The sequence below is a fragment of the Pseudophryne corroboree genome, chromosome 4 (genome assembly GCF_028390025.1).
Source record: "Pseudophryne corroboree isolate aPseCor3 chromosome 4, aPseCor3.hap2, whole genome shotgun sequence".
In the NCBI taxonomy this organism is placed as follows: domain Eukaryota; kingdom Metazoa; phylum Chordata; class Amphibia; order Anura; family Myobatrachidae; genus Pseudophryne; species Pseudophryne corroboree.
In genome coordinates this window covers 268757558-268774754 of record NC_086447.1, presented here as the reverse complement: position 1 = coordinate 268774754, position 17197 = coordinate 268757558, and the positions used below count along the sequence as shown (strand labels likewise).

The following is a 17197-nucleotide window of genomic DNA, read 5'->3' as shown; positions in this document are numbered from 1 at the left end:
AAAAGGGTTGGTATTTATATACCGGCGCCCGTCATCCCAGCGGTCAGTATCCCAACCATGGGAGGGTGAGCGCAAAAGAGCAGGCTCGCTGCACTTGCTACGATGCGGGCACGGTGCACTCAATTTATTCTCCCTCCATGAGTGTCATGGACACCCCGAGAGGGAGAATAGGTATAAGGATCTTGGCACCGGTATGCTGAGCGCCGGGATCCCGACAGCCGGGATATTGAATGCATCCTGTATGAAAGCATCTGGAGAGATGGTGTAGGACCACAAGAGGGGTAAGTTATGATTTTTTAAAAATTATTCCTGTGAATGGGTGGGTAATGGCCTCAGCGCATTGCTTTGCCTAGGGCCTACAACGCTATCAAGATGGCCCTGACTTGATGTGGAGGGCTTTTTATAAAATAGAATGAGGGATGTGCTTCATCTCCACCTTTTTAATTGAGGGTTACACTTCCTACTTATAGAGATGCATTTAGTATGAATAACTGTCACTGCTAAAACCCTGTTAAGTCAATTAAATTTACATTTAACATATAGTCATGGTAACTGTGAACTTTTTAATTCCAAACTTTAGGAATAAACACACTCACTTTTATTAAAGGTCATTACTAAACCACACAAGTATAAAACCTCAGGGCATTACCTCTTGTGTGAATACTCTGCCTAGTTTCTAACCAGAGCGCCCAGTAACAATTATGTAGGCTTGTGCTTACTTGTCAACTCCCCCAGAATGGCTAAGAGGCTCCAAAAAACCGGGTGGTCTTCCAGACCCACGGAAGAACAGGCAAGAACCCCACTGCCCACTGGCCCACTTAGCAAGTAAAGTGGGTGGTCCAGATGCTGATGTCATGATTCTGGGAGATTTGGTCATTGCAGATACGCCCTCTGCTATATAATGGCAGTAATCTCGGCATTGTAAAGCAGGGGCGTGGCTACACTATTGATCGTGACAACCAGGCCCCTTCTAACACCTCCTCCTTTATATTGTTTCCCATCCACCCCACCCACTTTGATGAACCACACAACCGCACCCCCCCCCCCCCCCCACCTCCCAGCTGAGCCGACTTGGGTGATTTCTACAACAGCCCAGAAGTTGGCAAGTAAGGCTTTGTGTTAGCACCAGCTAATAGAAGTCCAGGTTTAAGGATATCCATGTTTGAGCACAGGTGAGTTAATTAGTACCTCAGTTAATTTGATTTAATCATCTGGTCTCAAGCATGGATATCCTTTAAACCTGGACTGTAATGGCAGAGTTTGGGAAACTCTGGACTAAGTAAAGATTATGCGCAGGGGTGTTACTAGCTTTCTGCTAGAGATTATACTCTGGGACAAAATTATGTAAATTAAATGCTGTGGAGGAGGGTGCACATTGGTTTTTCCCCCAACAAGTGAATGAGGTTTTCTGCACATATTCCCCTGGGATCAGGAAAATGGGACATACCATGTCATGCTGTGGGTGTGGCTGCATCATAGTGGATGTGACCACACCCCAATGGGCATGGCCAATTTATTCCCCATCAGTGTGCTTAGCCATGCTGGAGTGCTAGGCCACCCAGCTTGTTCTGACTACCAGCTGTTGTCAGAATACAAATTTACAACAGATAACACATAGATACATAAAACATGATTGCATTATCATATACTACATATCAACTAACATTATTTCATGTTGCTTAATGCAATGACTCTTTGAAATTAGTTTCCTGCTCTATTCTTCATATTCTTCAGTGCTCTCTCTCTCTCTCTCTCTCTCTATATATATATATATATATATACTTCAATGCTCTATAAAATATCGAATTTGCAATCCTTTTCCTATCATGCTGGGGGCCTCCCATCGCAGCAAGGCCACCGAGCATGCTGACCGCCGCCCCCGATGAAGCAGAAACTGCGATCGTCTCGCAATTTCTGCTTCATCGTAGAAATTAGTGAAGCCTCCTGGGCAATCGCATTTTCTGCGACCTCCCCACAGAAAATGCGGGCGAATGCACAGGACGGGCACTGCACATGCGCCCGCATCTTTTTCTCAATAATTACGGTTGGATTGCACACTGCGATCCAACATGAATTAGGCCCTAAATCAAGGTTGATTGCAAAAGCAAAATATTCCTCTAATGGGCAAACCCATGTGCACTGCAGGAGGGGGCAGATATACTGTAACATGTGCAGAGAGAGTTAGATTTGGGTGGGTTGTATTGTTTCTGTGCAGGGTAAATACTGGCTGCTTTATTTTTACACTGCAATTTAGATTTCAGTTTGAACACACCCCACCCAAATCTAACTCTCTCTGCACATGTTACATCTGTCCCACCTGCAGTGCACATGGGCCCTCATTCCGAGTTGTTCGCTTGTTATTTTTCTTCGCATCAGTGCAATTTTCCGCTAACTGCGCATGCGCAATGTTCGTACTGCGGCTGCGTCAAGTAAATTTGCTAAGAAGTTTGGTATTTTACTCACGACATTACGAGGTTTTTTCTTCGTTCTGGTGATCGGAGTGTGATTGACAGGAAGTGGGTGTTTCTGGGCGGAAACTGACCGTTTTATGGGTGTGTGTGAAAAAACGCTGCCGTTTCTGGGAAAAACGCGGGAGTGGCTGGAGAAATGGGGGAGTGTCTGGGCGAACGCTGGTTGTGTTTGTGACGTCTAACCAGGAACGAAACTGACTGAACTGATCGCAGTGGCAGAGTAAGTGTTGAGCTACTCAGAAACTGATAAGAAATTTCTATTCGCAATTTTGAGAATCTTTCGTTCGCAATTCTGCTAAGCTAAGATTCACTCCCAGTAGGCAGCGGCTTAGCGTGTGCAATGCTGCTAAAAGCAGCTAGCGAGCGAACAACTCGGAATGAGGGCCATGGTTTTGCCCATTAAAGAAAGATTTTGCTTTTGCAATCAACCTTGAATTAGGCCCATAGTCAAATAAACTACAGGAATGTGTGTCATACTGCTAAACTTTAAACATAAAAAATAAAAAAATATATTAAACACATTATAATAAATACTTTTGAAGAAATAAGATAATAAACCATTTTACCTAACTTCATCATGGATGTGTTGTTGCAATTTTGTTATAACAGGGCAATAGGAAAATACAGTCATTTGGGAGGGAAGAGTAATCAAAGTGCCATTATTCTTACTTTCTAGCTGTATACTTGGAAATTTATCGTTGCAAAAGCCCTTTATTAAAAACCATAGCCTTTCTATGGTGGTATAGGATTTTGGCAAAACTATTACCTCTCGCACTTACAGAAAGGGGTGTAGTATGGCTGACCAGCTGTCAGGAGACCACCGGTCAGCATACCGACACCAGGATCCTGGTGGGGAGGGGCGAATGAGGCAAGCCCCTTGCGGGCTCGGTGGCGACCTGCAGTCGCCACGGGTTATATTCCCACTCTATGGGTGTCGTGGACGCCCACGAGTGGAAAAAGTCCCTGTTGGTCGGCATGCCGACCATCGGGATAGGGAGGGGGCGGGATGTTGGCGTAGGTCATGTGACTGTCGGTCTCCCGACCGCCAGTCATATGAATATCACCCACAGAAATGACCCACTGCTGCACATTTCAAAGCAAGAACAAAAAACTATTTGCCAGTGCCAGTAATCAGGGCTGATGTTCTTGATGTTAACGTTGAAAATTCAAGAACAATAACATAAACTACTTTACATTTCATCACTGATCAGGAGTGGTCCTTGGTGCGGGCAAGCAGTGCCTGCGCCCCGGGCGCTGCGGCCTGGGGGCACGGCCGTAGGCACCGCCGCCTGTCCGCACCCCGCTCCCCCGGCTGCAGCAGACGCTGTGGGCTGTGTGGGCATCCACTGCAGCCGGCTCCAGTGACAGACACTAGAGGTCAGTATTGACCTCTAGTGTCTGTGCGGCGCTGCTATGGGAGAGACGTCATGACGTCTCTCCCATAGAGAGAAGCCGGCGGCCAGACGGAGCAGCAGCAGCGATCGGGAAGCAGGAGCGGGGCAGTGGTAAGTATTTTTATTTTTGTGTGTGCACAACTACTGGGGGCAAAGAAATGGGGCACAACTACTGGGGGCAAATAAGTAGGGCACAACTACTGGGGGCAAAGAAAGAGGGGGCACAACTACTGGGGGCAAAGAAACGGGGCACAACTACTGGGGGCAAAGAAAGAGGGGGCACGACTACTGGGGGCAAAGAAACGGGGCACAACTACTGGGGGCAAAGAAAGAGGGGGCACAACTACTGGGGGCAAAGAAAGAGGGGGCACAGCTGCTGGGGCAAAGAAACGGGGCACAACTACTGGGGGCAAAGTAAGAGGGGGCACAACTACTGGGGGCAAATAAAGAGGGGGCACAGCTGCTGGGGGCAAAGAAACGGGGCACAACTACTGGGGGCAAAGAAAGAGGGGGCACAACTGCTGGGGGCAAAGAAACAAGGCACAACTACTGGGGGCAAAGAAAGAGGGGGCACAGCTACTGGGGGCAAAGAAAGAGGGGGCACAACTGCCGGGGGCACAACTACTGGGGGCAAAGCAACAGGGGGCACAACTACTGGGGGCAAAGCAACAGGGTGCACAACTACCGGGGGCAAAGCAACAGGGGGCACAACTACTGGAGGCAAATCAACTGGGGGGCACAACTACTTGGGGCAATTCTGGGGCACAGCTACTGGGAGCATAACTGTGGCCACGCCCCTATTTCTTTTGCGCGCACAAACTGTTTTGCGGCGGGGGGCGCCAGTGGAAACTTTCGCATTGGGCGCCACAAGGTGTAGAACCGGCCCTGTCACTGATACCTCTGATCTTGGCAGCCTGCTATACATGTGCATTTGCAGTATAATATAATTCCTGTTTCATACACTTATATTTGCACTATTCGTTTCTCTTTACGCAGATTACAACATCTTTGGTAAAAAGAAACCTTCTAATAACATTTTTACTAACACAAGATAAAGAGTTGCTCTATCCATATAAAAACTAAATAGCTTTGTGTGGAGTTTTATGAGATAAAACAGAAAAAAAACTGTATACTACACAATGAGCATGGCATTACCTGTGAACATGATATAATTCTGCCAAATTCAGTATTCAAACAGATGCCTATCTCCAAAAAATGTTACCCTCCACATTATATAGAACTACTAAAGGGACCCGGGCTATCTCTGTCTTCCCCCCTCTCCACCCACCAGCCGGGGATCCCCCATCTATCTGCTGCTCCGTCCCCTTCTGACTGCTACTCTGTCCCCCCCCCTGTCCTGCTCCTCCGCACCCCTCGCACTACCCTTTCTCTGGTATGGTGGGTTCTCGTCTTCGCTGGCGCTAGATCTCTCTCATCTTGCTTTTGGATGGATGGAGCAAGCCCTGGCTCCCTCTGCACATGCATGATGGAGATGGGACAGACCGTAGCAAATTATTATACAGATAACAACAAATAATGAAAAGTGCATTCAGGGGAGAGATCTGGGTATTTGGAATGTGTTTCTGTACATATTTAAATACAGTAATAGTATATTTCAAGGGAAAAACATTTAAAACCCAAGACCGCCCATAGAAACTAGGGGCCTTTGTATACTTTACATTCTGCTTAAAAATAGTAAAATTGTACAATCCAACCAAACAATTAGACACGTAAATAGAAGTATCTAGACTCACCCCTCACATTTCGGTGATTTTGGCTCCTCCGTGTCAGAGTCATTATTCAGTATGGTCCTGAAGTGAAAAGGAAACATTCCTCCAATTATCAGTTCATGGTTCTTAGATTCTACAAATCCATGGAGGTCAAATTTCCCAATCAGTCTGCACTCTTGGCCCTGGACATAAAGATGGTCCTGTAGACATATGAATAAAGCAACTAGTAGATGGAACATCCTGCTGCTAGGTAGATAAAACATATTGCTAATCATAGTGATGACAAACAGTAATATTATCAGAGTGAGAGACTCAGTTTATGTCCGATCCTGGCAATAAAGGTAATGCCGCAGTTATTGACCTATAATCGTGTGTGGTGACCCAGGGTTGAAGGTCTGATGCTTTTTCATGCAGATCATGGTGCATTTGTCTGTTAGGAAATGAGCACTCTGATGTCAGCAACTAGTGAATCTGATGCCTGCCGTGTGATTATATTAAGTAGACTTACAGCAATTCCTATGGGATCCCCTGCTTTCTTGATTGGCAATGTTTAAAACACAAGCCATGAATGGAAGGCTTAACCATATGTTTCCTGTATCAATAAGAATAAGATACTAGGTAATATTCTATATGGCTTTCCTATATACTTTTTTAAGATAAAACACTTTATCTTAAGATAAAACGTTTTATCTAGAACATGAGAAAAGCTTCTCATACAGTTATTATCAGTGACAAGATGAAGCTGAATTTAAATTCAATGTTCAGTCCACTTATACAGTATGTCTAAGGAATAGGATTAATACACTATGTTTACAATTTGGCCAAACAGTTCATTCACCTACAAATATGGCCAAATTCCTGAGATTCTGAGACATTTAAAAAAAAAAAAAAAGAGAGATTTAAATCTGTACATTATGTTAATAGGAATTATACTGGGTGAAGCAAAGATGCTGAAATGATAAATACAGGTGTGAGGGATTTCTCACTTACTTGCAATATTCAATACAATGACATGTAACAAACTGCAATTTCAATATTTTACATTTTTTTTATTGAATTGACTGTGAAAATATCTCCCACCTTCAAGGGGCAAATGTTTTGATCGGCTCTTACTGTATGAGCTGGTTTATTTTATAGGACGATAACATGCCACTGTATAACCTCACAGATGTGTGCAATAAACCAGCTATAAAATTCTTTAGTAACATCTGTATGTTATCTAAACTGGGACTATATTAAGGACTAAAATAAATGACTAAAGGTCCATACACACTTAACGATAAAATGAGCGACGTCGCTCATTTTCCCCCTCCTTGAGCGACGCCGCTCATTTTATCGTTAAGTGTGTATGCCGCCAGCGACGACCGATGCGCGGCCCCGCGGGTCGGCAACGATCGTCGCTGTCGGTAGGGCATGCATGAAGGATGTGGACTGTCGTCCACGACCTTCATGCAGGGCTGGCGGGGGCGTAACGTCACTGAGCGATATGAGCGGTCATATCGCTCAGTGCGTACAGGCGGCCGCCGACCGGCCGGCCCGGGAGGGGGAAACGTTAGACGATGTCGCTCACAGAGCGACATCGTCTAATGTGTATGGGCCTTAAGATTTATATTAGTTTTTATTTGACTCCATATAGGGCTGGAGAAAATTTTTCTCAAGGCTTACATCATTTCCAGTGTTCAGCATCCAGCAAATCAGTTTGCAATGGTCACTCTTTATTTCAAAGTTTGAACAAAGTTTGGTTTTATTTGCTCTTTTATTTTGGTTTTGTTTTATTTGCAACAACAAATAATATGAAGATAAAAAAACACAATCTAATAAAATGTACATTCTATACAACTTTTTTTATCCCTAAGTTTGATTTAGTAGTAAAATGTACACTGCTCAAAAAAATAAAGGGAACACTAAAATAACACATCCTAGATCTGAATGAATGAAATATTCTTATTAAATACTTTGTTCTTTACATAGTTGAATGTGTTGACAACAAAATCACACAAAAATTATCAATGGAAATCAAATTTATTAACCCATGTAGGTCTGGATTTGGAGTCACCCTCAAAATTAAAGTGGAAAAACACACTACATGCTGATCCAACTTTGATGTAATGTCCTTAAAACAAGTCAAAATGAGGCTCAGTAGTGTGTGTGGCCTCCACGTGCCTGTATGACCTCCCTACAACCCACACAAGTGGCTCAGGTAGTGCAGCTCATCCAGGATGGCACATCAATGCGAGCTGTGGCAAGAAGGTTTGCTGTGTCTGTCAGCGTAGTGTCCAGAGCATGGAGGCGCTACCAGGAGACATGGAGGAGGCCAAAGGAGGGCAACAATCCAGCAGCAGGACCTCTACCTCCACCTTTGTGCAAGGAGGAACAGGAGGAGCACTGCCAGAGCCCTGCGAAATGACCTCCAGCAAACCACAAATGTGCATGTGTCTACTCAAACGATCAGAAACAGACTCCATGAGGGTGGTATGAGGGCCCGACGTCCACAGGTGGGGGTTGTGCTTACAGCCCAACACCGTGCAGGACGTTTGGCATTTGCCAGAGAACACCAGGATTGGCAAATTCGCCACTGGTGCCCTGTGCTCTTCACAGATGAAAGCAGGTTCTCACTGAGCACATGTGACAGACGTGACAGAGTCTGGAGACGCCAAGGAGAACGTTCTGCTGCCTGCAACATCCTCCAGCATGACCGGTTTGGCAGTGTGTCAGTAATGGTGTGGGGTGACATTTCTTTGGGGGGGCGCACAGCCCTCCATGTGCTCGCCAGAGGTAGCCTGACTGCCATTAGGTACCGAGATGAGATACTCAGACCCCTTGTCCCTGGGTTCCTCCTAATGCAAGACAATGCTAGACCTCATGTGGCTGGAGTGTGTCAGCAGTTTCTACAAGACGAAGGCATTGATGCTATGGACTGGCCGCCCGTTCCCCAGACCTGAATCCAATTGATCACATCTGGGACATCATGTCTCGCTCCATCCACCAACGCTACGTTGCACCACAGACTGTCCAGGAGTTGGCGGATGCTTTAGTCCAGGTTTGGAAGGAGATCCCTCAGGAGACCATCCGCACCTCATCAGGAGCATGCCCAGGCATTGTAGGGAGGTCATTCTAGCACGTGGAGTCCACACACACTACTGTGCCTCATTTTGACTTGTTTTAAGGACATTACATAGAAGTTGGATCAGCCTGTAGTGTGTTTTTCCACTTTAATTTTGAGGGTGACTCCAAATCCAGACCTCCATGGGTTAATAAATTTGATTTCCATTGATAATTTTTATGTGATTTTGTTGTCAGCACATTCAACTATGTAAAGAACAAAGTATTTAATAAGAATATTTCATTCATTCAGATGTAGGATGTGTTATTTTAGTGTTCCCTTTTTTTTTTTGAGCAGTGTATAAACGTTTCACTTAACGTGGAACCAAATTTCTTGCTGCATTATACAGGATCAGATTGGGAGCTATTCGGTGAGCGGTATTTACTCAAACAATCCCCAGTATGTCTGATGTCAATTAGACGATAAAAAGGTCAATGATTGGTTACTGTCGTCTTAGTGTATATGACAGAGCAGTTACTCCATGTTAATAGATAAACATGAATACCTTTAATGTATAATGTATTACTTTCTCTTCCACTAGTTTAGATGTCTAACCATCCATATGTACTAGATGTACATTAGTGATGTAAGTGAGGGTATGGGTCATTGGGTCAACACAACTTAGGTCGACATAATGACTGTCGACCACTATTGGTCATTAGGTTGACATGTAATAGGTTGACATGTCAAAAGGTCAACTTGAGTTTTTTTACTTTTTTTGGTGTCGTTTTCTTCATAAAGTGACCGGAAACCCCAATTAGTGCACCGTGTCCCGTCGCTTCGCTCGCCATGCTTCGGGCAAGGTGCCTTGCTCCACTACCGCTGCGCTCGGCACAGGTTACCGTTCCCAATCGTAGTCCACATGGATCGTAAAATATGAAAAAGTACAAAAATTGGGGAAAAAGGCTAAAAACTCATGTCGACCTTTTTAACTGTCGACCTAGTACATGTCGACCTAATGACCATGTCGACCGAGTGACCCTGTTGACCTAATGCATGTCGACCAATAGTGGTCGACCTAATGACTGCCGACCTAAGTGGTGTCGGTCGACTTAATGACCGTATCCCATAAGTGAAGGGTATTGGGCTTTTAGTTCCCTCATGTACTGCAAATGTAAGGGCGAGAAGAAAGCAGCTATAATATTATCCCTAAACATAGGTAATATACATCTGTCAAGTTATCACTGGGATGGCTTAATGTTCTGCAGACTTCTGGATTAATTAAAAAATGTGATTTCTTGCTATATATTGGAATAGAAAGTAAAGAAGATAGCCTGATAAATATGTTTTAAGTAGTTTTAGGGCAGATACTTTCAAACTTTTCGTTAACATAATTGTTTTTTAATATGGGAAATGCTGATGAACACTTATGATAGATATATGGGTATTTCCAGAACATGTTCTTCATGTAACATTTTTATAATGTTATGCTGTCTTCTACTGTGACATATACTTGTTACTACTTGTTCCTTTCCCTTCCAGCTACAGAAACACCTGAACCCCTTGGTGGCGCAAATTTCTTGTTTGTCAGGGGACAGAGATAATAGCAGTTAAATTATATGTTGCTGTGATTAACACAGCACATACTGAACATGATGCAGTAACTCTTGCATGTATTGTAAATGGTTTCCATAGAAGCACTGTAATCCATTCATACTGGTAAACAGCAGCATTTCAAATCCTGATCGTGTTTCTTATAACATCCAAGTAAAGAGGAGGTTAACCACCTGCCACCTATACATGTTTGTATGTTATTGTTTGTGGATAAAAATGCACGTTTCCTTAATGTTTAACAATTTTACAGTTTATTTTCTCCAAGAAGTTATCGCATATGCAAATACCTTGTGGGATATGACGATTCGTGGGAGCTCTGGCAGGGGTCGGGGTGGAGTGGTTTGGAAGGGTAGCAGTTGATTTACTGATGGACACAATACCGACGGTCATAATCCCAACATCCCTTGACCGACAGTCAAAATACTGACACGGTCATAATACCGACATTCATTATGCCGACATGTTCAAAATGCCGACATAGTCAGAATACCTGAATTTTCTTTTTTGTGTGTCAACATCAACATAGGTCAACATGGTTACCGTCTAAGTGTACCGCGTCCCCTCTGCATTTTGAACATGTTGGCATATTGAATGTTGGTATTATGACCATGTCGGTATTTTGACCGTCGGTCAATGGTTGGGATTATGATCGTCGGTATTGTGTCCGTCGGTAAATTATACTGAACCCAGTTTGGAAGGTGCTAATACACAGGATTTTCGGCAGTTGGGTAGTAACCTGGGGGAGAGGAGAGGCTGTGGTGTTCCAGGAACCAGTGAGAGATGTGAGGGGAACGAGGTGTAGATATATGCTATATGTGGATTGCATCATTGCCAACCACTTGTCATACAGGAAGTGTTTGTTATACATGAAATGTTTGTTATACAGGAAATACCTCTACACCCATTGTTCGTCATGACTGCGGGTAATAAAGTCACACTTCTGCAGCTCCTCAAAGTCCTGTGCTGATTTTCACACAGACCGCTTTACAGGAGGGCTCAGGGCTTCTCTACAGCTCTCTATTGCACATGTTTAGCAGCATTATATAATATATACTGCAGACATTGCAAGATCTAATTTTGTACAGTATGTACAAGGAACTCATCTAAGGGGTATATTTACTAAGCTCCCGATTTTGACCAATTTTGTGTTTTTTTTCAAAGTGTCATCTCGGGAATTTACTAAAGTCAAATCTCGGCAGTGATGAGGGCATTCGTATTTTTTTTGAAGGCAAAGACAAAAAATACGAATTAATACGCCATCGGTCAAACACGCATATTATTTTATACAACTCGGTAATTTACTAAAAATTTGTATTCACAATCACTGCCGGCAATAGCCAAACACTGCCGTGAAAAAATACAAATCGTAAAAAAAAGCAGTTTTCAAATAGACCTGCTTTTTTTTATCGTATTCTGATAGGCATGGACGGATCCGTGAGATCCGTGCATGTTTTGTTTATCAGTGGGAAGGGGTGTGAAATGGTTAAGAAACATAAAAAAAATTTGCGTGGGGTCCGCCCTCCTAAGCATAACCAGCCTCGGGCTCTTTGGGCCGGTCCTGGTTCTAAAAATACAGGGGGGGAAATTGACTGGGGTCCCCCCATATTTAAACAACCAGCACCGGGCTCTGCGCCTGGTCCTGGTACAAAAAATACGGGGGACAAAAAACGTAGGGGTCCCCTGTATTTTTAACACCAGCACCGGGCTCTACTAGTCAGAGAGATAATGCCACAGCCAGGGGACACTTTTATATTGGTCCCTGCGGCCCTGGCATTAAATCCCCAACTAGTCACCCCTGGCCGGGGTACCCTGGAGGAGTGGGTACACCTTCAATCAAGGGGTACCCCCACTTCAGCCTCCCAAGGACCATGGGTGAAGCCCAAGGCTGTCCCCCCCCATCCAAGGGGGGGGGGGGGACAGCCTCGGGTAGACCGCGAGGTTGAGTGGGGCCAACCACAAGAGTGATCCCACTTAACCTCGCGGTCTACCGCAGACCGCAAAGTTCCCACCATTGGATATAATGTAGCGCCACTGCGCTACATTGTATACACAGTGCGCCGCCTGACTGACAGTGCAGGAGCACACAGCCAATAAGGAATGTGCCATGACATGGTGCTCCCTGATTGGCTGAAGGGACCCTCTTTGACAGGAGTCACGGGGGGTCCCGACATTCGGGGAAAGGGGTTCCATGTGTAAACATGGGACCCCTTTCAGTGCATGGATCGGGTATTCCGTTTTTTTATTTTATCAAGTCCCCGGATTATAACTTTTAAGAAGAGGACCGATCTACCCCGGATTCTTTGTAAGTATAATTTTATTTACAGGTACCCCTGGATTCTACTGGACAAGAGGACAGAGTGCTTCGTGTCAACATAGGTAAGTATGTTTGTATGTAAGTGTGCATGTATGTTTAATAAAATTTTACTTTCACTGTGTTTGTGTTTTGTTTTTATTTGGGGTTTTTTTTGTAGTAGAACTACAGGTACCAGCGGGCCCGTTTTTCCCCCGCATGCTGGTACTTGTGGTTCTCCAAGTACCAGCTTGCGGGGGAGGCTTGCTGGGACTTGTAATTCTGCTACAAAAAACAATATATTTTTTTTACACAAAAGGCTATCAGCCTCCCATCCACCGCCCTTGGATGGGTGGGGGACAGCCTCGGGCTTCACCCCTGGTCCTTGGGTGGCTGGAGGGGGAGGACCCCTTGATTTAAGTGACTAATTGGGGATTTAATGCCAGGGCCGTAGGGACCAATATAAAAGTGTCCCCCGGCTGTGGCATTATCTCTCTGACTAGTGGAGCCCAGTGCTGGTGTTAAAAATACAGGGGACCCCCTACAGTTTTTGTCCCCCGTATTTTTTGCACCAGGTCCAGGCGCAGAGCCAGGAACGGCTCAAAGAGCCCGAGGCTGGTTATGCTTAGGAGGGGGGACCCCACGCATTTTTTTTTCAATTTAAACACTTTCATCACTTCTCATAATATACACAATGAAGCCCTGCACGGATCTCACAGATCCGGCCGGGATTCATTGTGTTAAGTCCGGCAGTGTTTTACTAATCACTCCCGTAAAACACTGCCAGACATTACGAATGACATCGGCATCGAAAAAAACGAAAATGCCGAATACGACAGCTTAGTAAATGAGTCGTAAAAAAAACAAAAAGTTGCAAATTCACACTACAATGTCATTCATGTTTAATCTCCCTCCAAATCCCGACAATTACGAATCTTAGTAAATATTAGTGATGAGCGGGTTCGGTTTCTCGGAATCCGAACCCGCCGAACTTCAGCTTTTTTTTACACGGGGCCGAGCAGGCTCGGATCCTCCCGCCTTGCTCGGTTAACCCGAGCGCGCCACGTCATCATCCCGCTGTCGGATTCTCGCGAGGCTCGGATTCTATCGCGAGACTCGGATTCTATATAAGGAGCCGCGCGTCGCCGCCATTTTCACACGTGCATTGAGATTGATAGGGAGAGGACGTGGCTGGCGTCCTCTCCGTTTATAGAGAAGAGAGTAGAGAGTTAGAGACACTATTTACTAATTTTGGGGAGCATATTAGGACTGGAGTACTACTACTTGCTGATAGTGTGACCAGTGACCATTGACCACCAGTTTAATTAATCCGTTCTCTGCCTGAAAAAAAACGATACACAGTGTGACACAGTCACATACCATATCTGTGCTCAGCCTCAGTGTGCTGCATCATCATATGTAAAACTGTATATCTGACTGTGCTGAGTGCTCACTGCTCACACAGCTTAATTGTGGGGGAGACTGGGGAGCAGTTAGAGCAGGAGTACATAAATAATATATTTTAAGTACAGTGCACACTTTTGCTGCCAGAGTGCCACACTGCCAGTGTGACTGACCAGTGACCACACTGACCACCAGTATATTGTGATTGTCTGCTTAGGACGGAGTACTACTTGCTGATAGTGTGACCAGTGACCAGTGACCAGTGACCACCACCAGTTTAATTAATCCGTTCTCTGCCTGAAAAAAAACGATACACAGTGTGACACAGTCACATACCATATCTGTGCTCAGCCCAGTGTGCTGCATCATATGTAATACTGTATATCATTATCTGACTGTGCTGAGTGCTCACTGCTCACACAGCTTAATTGTGGGGGAGACTGGGGAGCAGTTATAGCAGGAGTACATATTTTAAGTACAGTGCACACTTTTGCTGCCAGAGTGCCACTGCCAGTGTGACTGACCAGTGACCACCAGTATATTGTGATTGTCTGCTGACCACCAGTATATTGTGATTGTCTGCCTGAAAAAGTTAAACACTCGTCGTGTGGTGTTTTTATAAACGCATTCTGCAGACAGTGTCCAGCAGGTCCGTCATTACATAATATATACCTGTCCGGCTGCAGTACTAGTGTGATATATATATATTTTAATTTTATCTCATTATCATCCAGTCTATATTAGCAGCAGACACAGTACGGTAGTCCACGGCTGTAGCTACCTCTGTGTCGGCAGTCGTTCGTCCATCCATAATTGTATACCACCTACCCGTGGTTTTTTTTTTTTTCTATCTTCTTGATACTAGTAGCTTACTTTAGGAGTCTGCAGTGCTGACAGACAGTGTCCAGCAGGTCCGTCATTACATAATATATACCTGTCCGGCTGCAGTACTAGTGTGATATATATATATATTTTAATTTTATCTCATTATCATCCAGTCTATATTAGCAGCAGACACAGTACGGTAGTCCACGGCTGTAGCTACCTCTGTGTCGGCAGTCGCTCGTCCATCCATAATTGTATACCACCTACCCGTGGTTTTTTTTTTTCTATCTTCTTGATACTATTAGCTTACTTTAGGAGTCTGCAGTGCTGACAGACAGTGTCCAGCAGGTCCGTCATTACATAATATATACCTGTCCGGCTGCAGTACTAGTGTGATATATATATATATATTTTAATTTTATCTCATTATCATCCAGTCTATATTAGCAGCAGACACAGTACGGTAGTCCACGGCTGTAGCTACCTCTGTGTCGGCAGTCGCTCGTCCATCCATAATTGTATACCACCTACCCGTGTTTTTTTTTTTTTTCTATCTTCTTGATACTAGTAGCTTACTTTAGGAGTCTGCAGTGCTGACAGACAGTGTCCAGCAGGTCCGTCATTACATAATATATACCTGTCCGGCTGCAGTACTAGTGTGATATATATATATATTTTTTAATTTTATCTCATTATCATCCAGTCTATATTAGCAGCAGACACAGTACGGTAGTCCACGGCTGTAGCTACCTCTGTGTCGGCAGTCGCTCGTCCATCCATAATTGTATACCACCTACCCGTGTTTTTTTTTTTTTTTCTATCTTCTTGATACTAGTAGCTTACTTTAGGAGTCTGCAGTGCTGACAGACAGTGTCCAGCAGGTCCGTCATTACATAATATATACCTGTCCGGCTGCAGTACTAGTGTGATATATATATATATTTTAATTTTATCTCATTATCATCCAGTCTATATTAGCAGCAGACACAGTACGGTAGTCCACGGCTGTAGCTACCTCTGTGTCGGCAGTCGCTCGTCCATCCATAATTGTATACCACCTACCCGTGGTTTTTTTTTTTTTCTATCTTCTTGATACTAGTAGCTTACTTTAGGAGTCTGCAGTGCTGACAGACAGTGTCCAGCAGGTCCGTCATTACATAATATATACCTGTCCGGCTGCAGTACTAGTGTGATATATATATATATATTTTAATTTTATCTCATTATCATCCAGTCTATATTAGCAGCAGACACAGTACGGTAGTCCACGGCTGTAGCTACCTCTGTGTCGGCAGTCGCTCGTCCATCCATAATTGTATACCACCTACCCGTGGTTTTTTTTTTTTTTCTATCTTCTTGATACTAGTAGCTTACTTTAGGAGTCTGCAGTGCTGACAGACAGTGTCCAGCAGGTCCGTCATTACATAATATATACCTGTCCGGCTGCAGTACTAGTGTGATATATATATATATTTTAATTTTATCTCATTATCATCCAGTCTATATTAGCAGCAGACACAGTACGGTAGTCCACGGCTGTAGCTACCTCTGTGTCGGCAGTCGCTCGTCCATCCATAATTGTATACCACCTACCCGTGGTTTTTTTTTTTCTATCTTCTTGATACTAGTAGCTTACTTTAGGAGTCTGCAGTGCTGACAGACAGTGTCCAGCAGGTCCGTCATTACATAATATATACCTGTCCGGCTGCAGTACTAGTGTGATATATATATATTTTAATTTTATCTCATTATCATCCAGTCTATATTAGCAGCAGACACAGTACGGTAGTCCACGGCTGTAGCTACCTCTGTGTCGGCAGTCGCTCGTCATCCATAAGTATACTAGTATCCATCCATCTCCATTGTTTACCTGAGGTGCCTTTTAGTTGTGCCTATTAAAATATGGAGAACAAAAATGTTGAGGTTCCAAAAATAGGGAAAGATCAAGATCGACTTCCACCTCGTGCTGAAGCTGCTGCCACTAGTCATGGCCGAGACGATGAAATGCCATCAACGTCGTCTGCCAAGGCCGATGCCCAATGTCATAGTACAGAGCATGTAAAATCCAAAACACCAAATATCAGTAAAAAAAGGACACAAAAATCTAAAATAAAATTGTCGTCGGAGAAGCGTAAACTTGCCAATATGCCATTTACCACACGGAGTGGCAAGGAACGGCTGAGGCCCTGGCCTATGTTCATGGCTAGTGGTTCAGCTTCACATGAGGATGGAAGCACTCAGCCTCTCACTAGAAAAATGAAAAGACTCAAGCTGGCAAAAGCACAGCAAAGAACTGTGCGTTCTTCGAAATCCCAAATCCACAAGGAGAGTCCAATTGTGTCGGTTGCGATGCCTGACCTTCCCAACACTGGACGTGAAGAGCATGCGCCTTCCACCATTTGCACGCCCCCTGCAAGTGCTGGAAG

The 17197-nt window shown here is 44.4% G+C and overlaps 1 protein-coding gene across 1 annotated transcript in view; it reads right to left on the bottom strand.

Moving 5' to 3' along the window:
• Positions 1–17197, bottom strand: part of LOC134910889 (vomeronasal type-2 receptor 1-like) — a 194946-nt gene that overhangs the window by 52744 nt on the left and 125005 nt on the right. The window contains exons 8-9 of the mRNA XM_063919277.1: positions 6243–6337; positions 5620–5841 (exon numbers count right to left, since the gene is read on the bottom strand). Of these exons, the coding sequence (XP_063775347.1) occupies positions 5620–5841; positions 6243–6337 (317 nt within the window). The remainder of the gene's footprint in view (positions 1–5619; positions 5842–6242; positions 6338–17197) is intronic.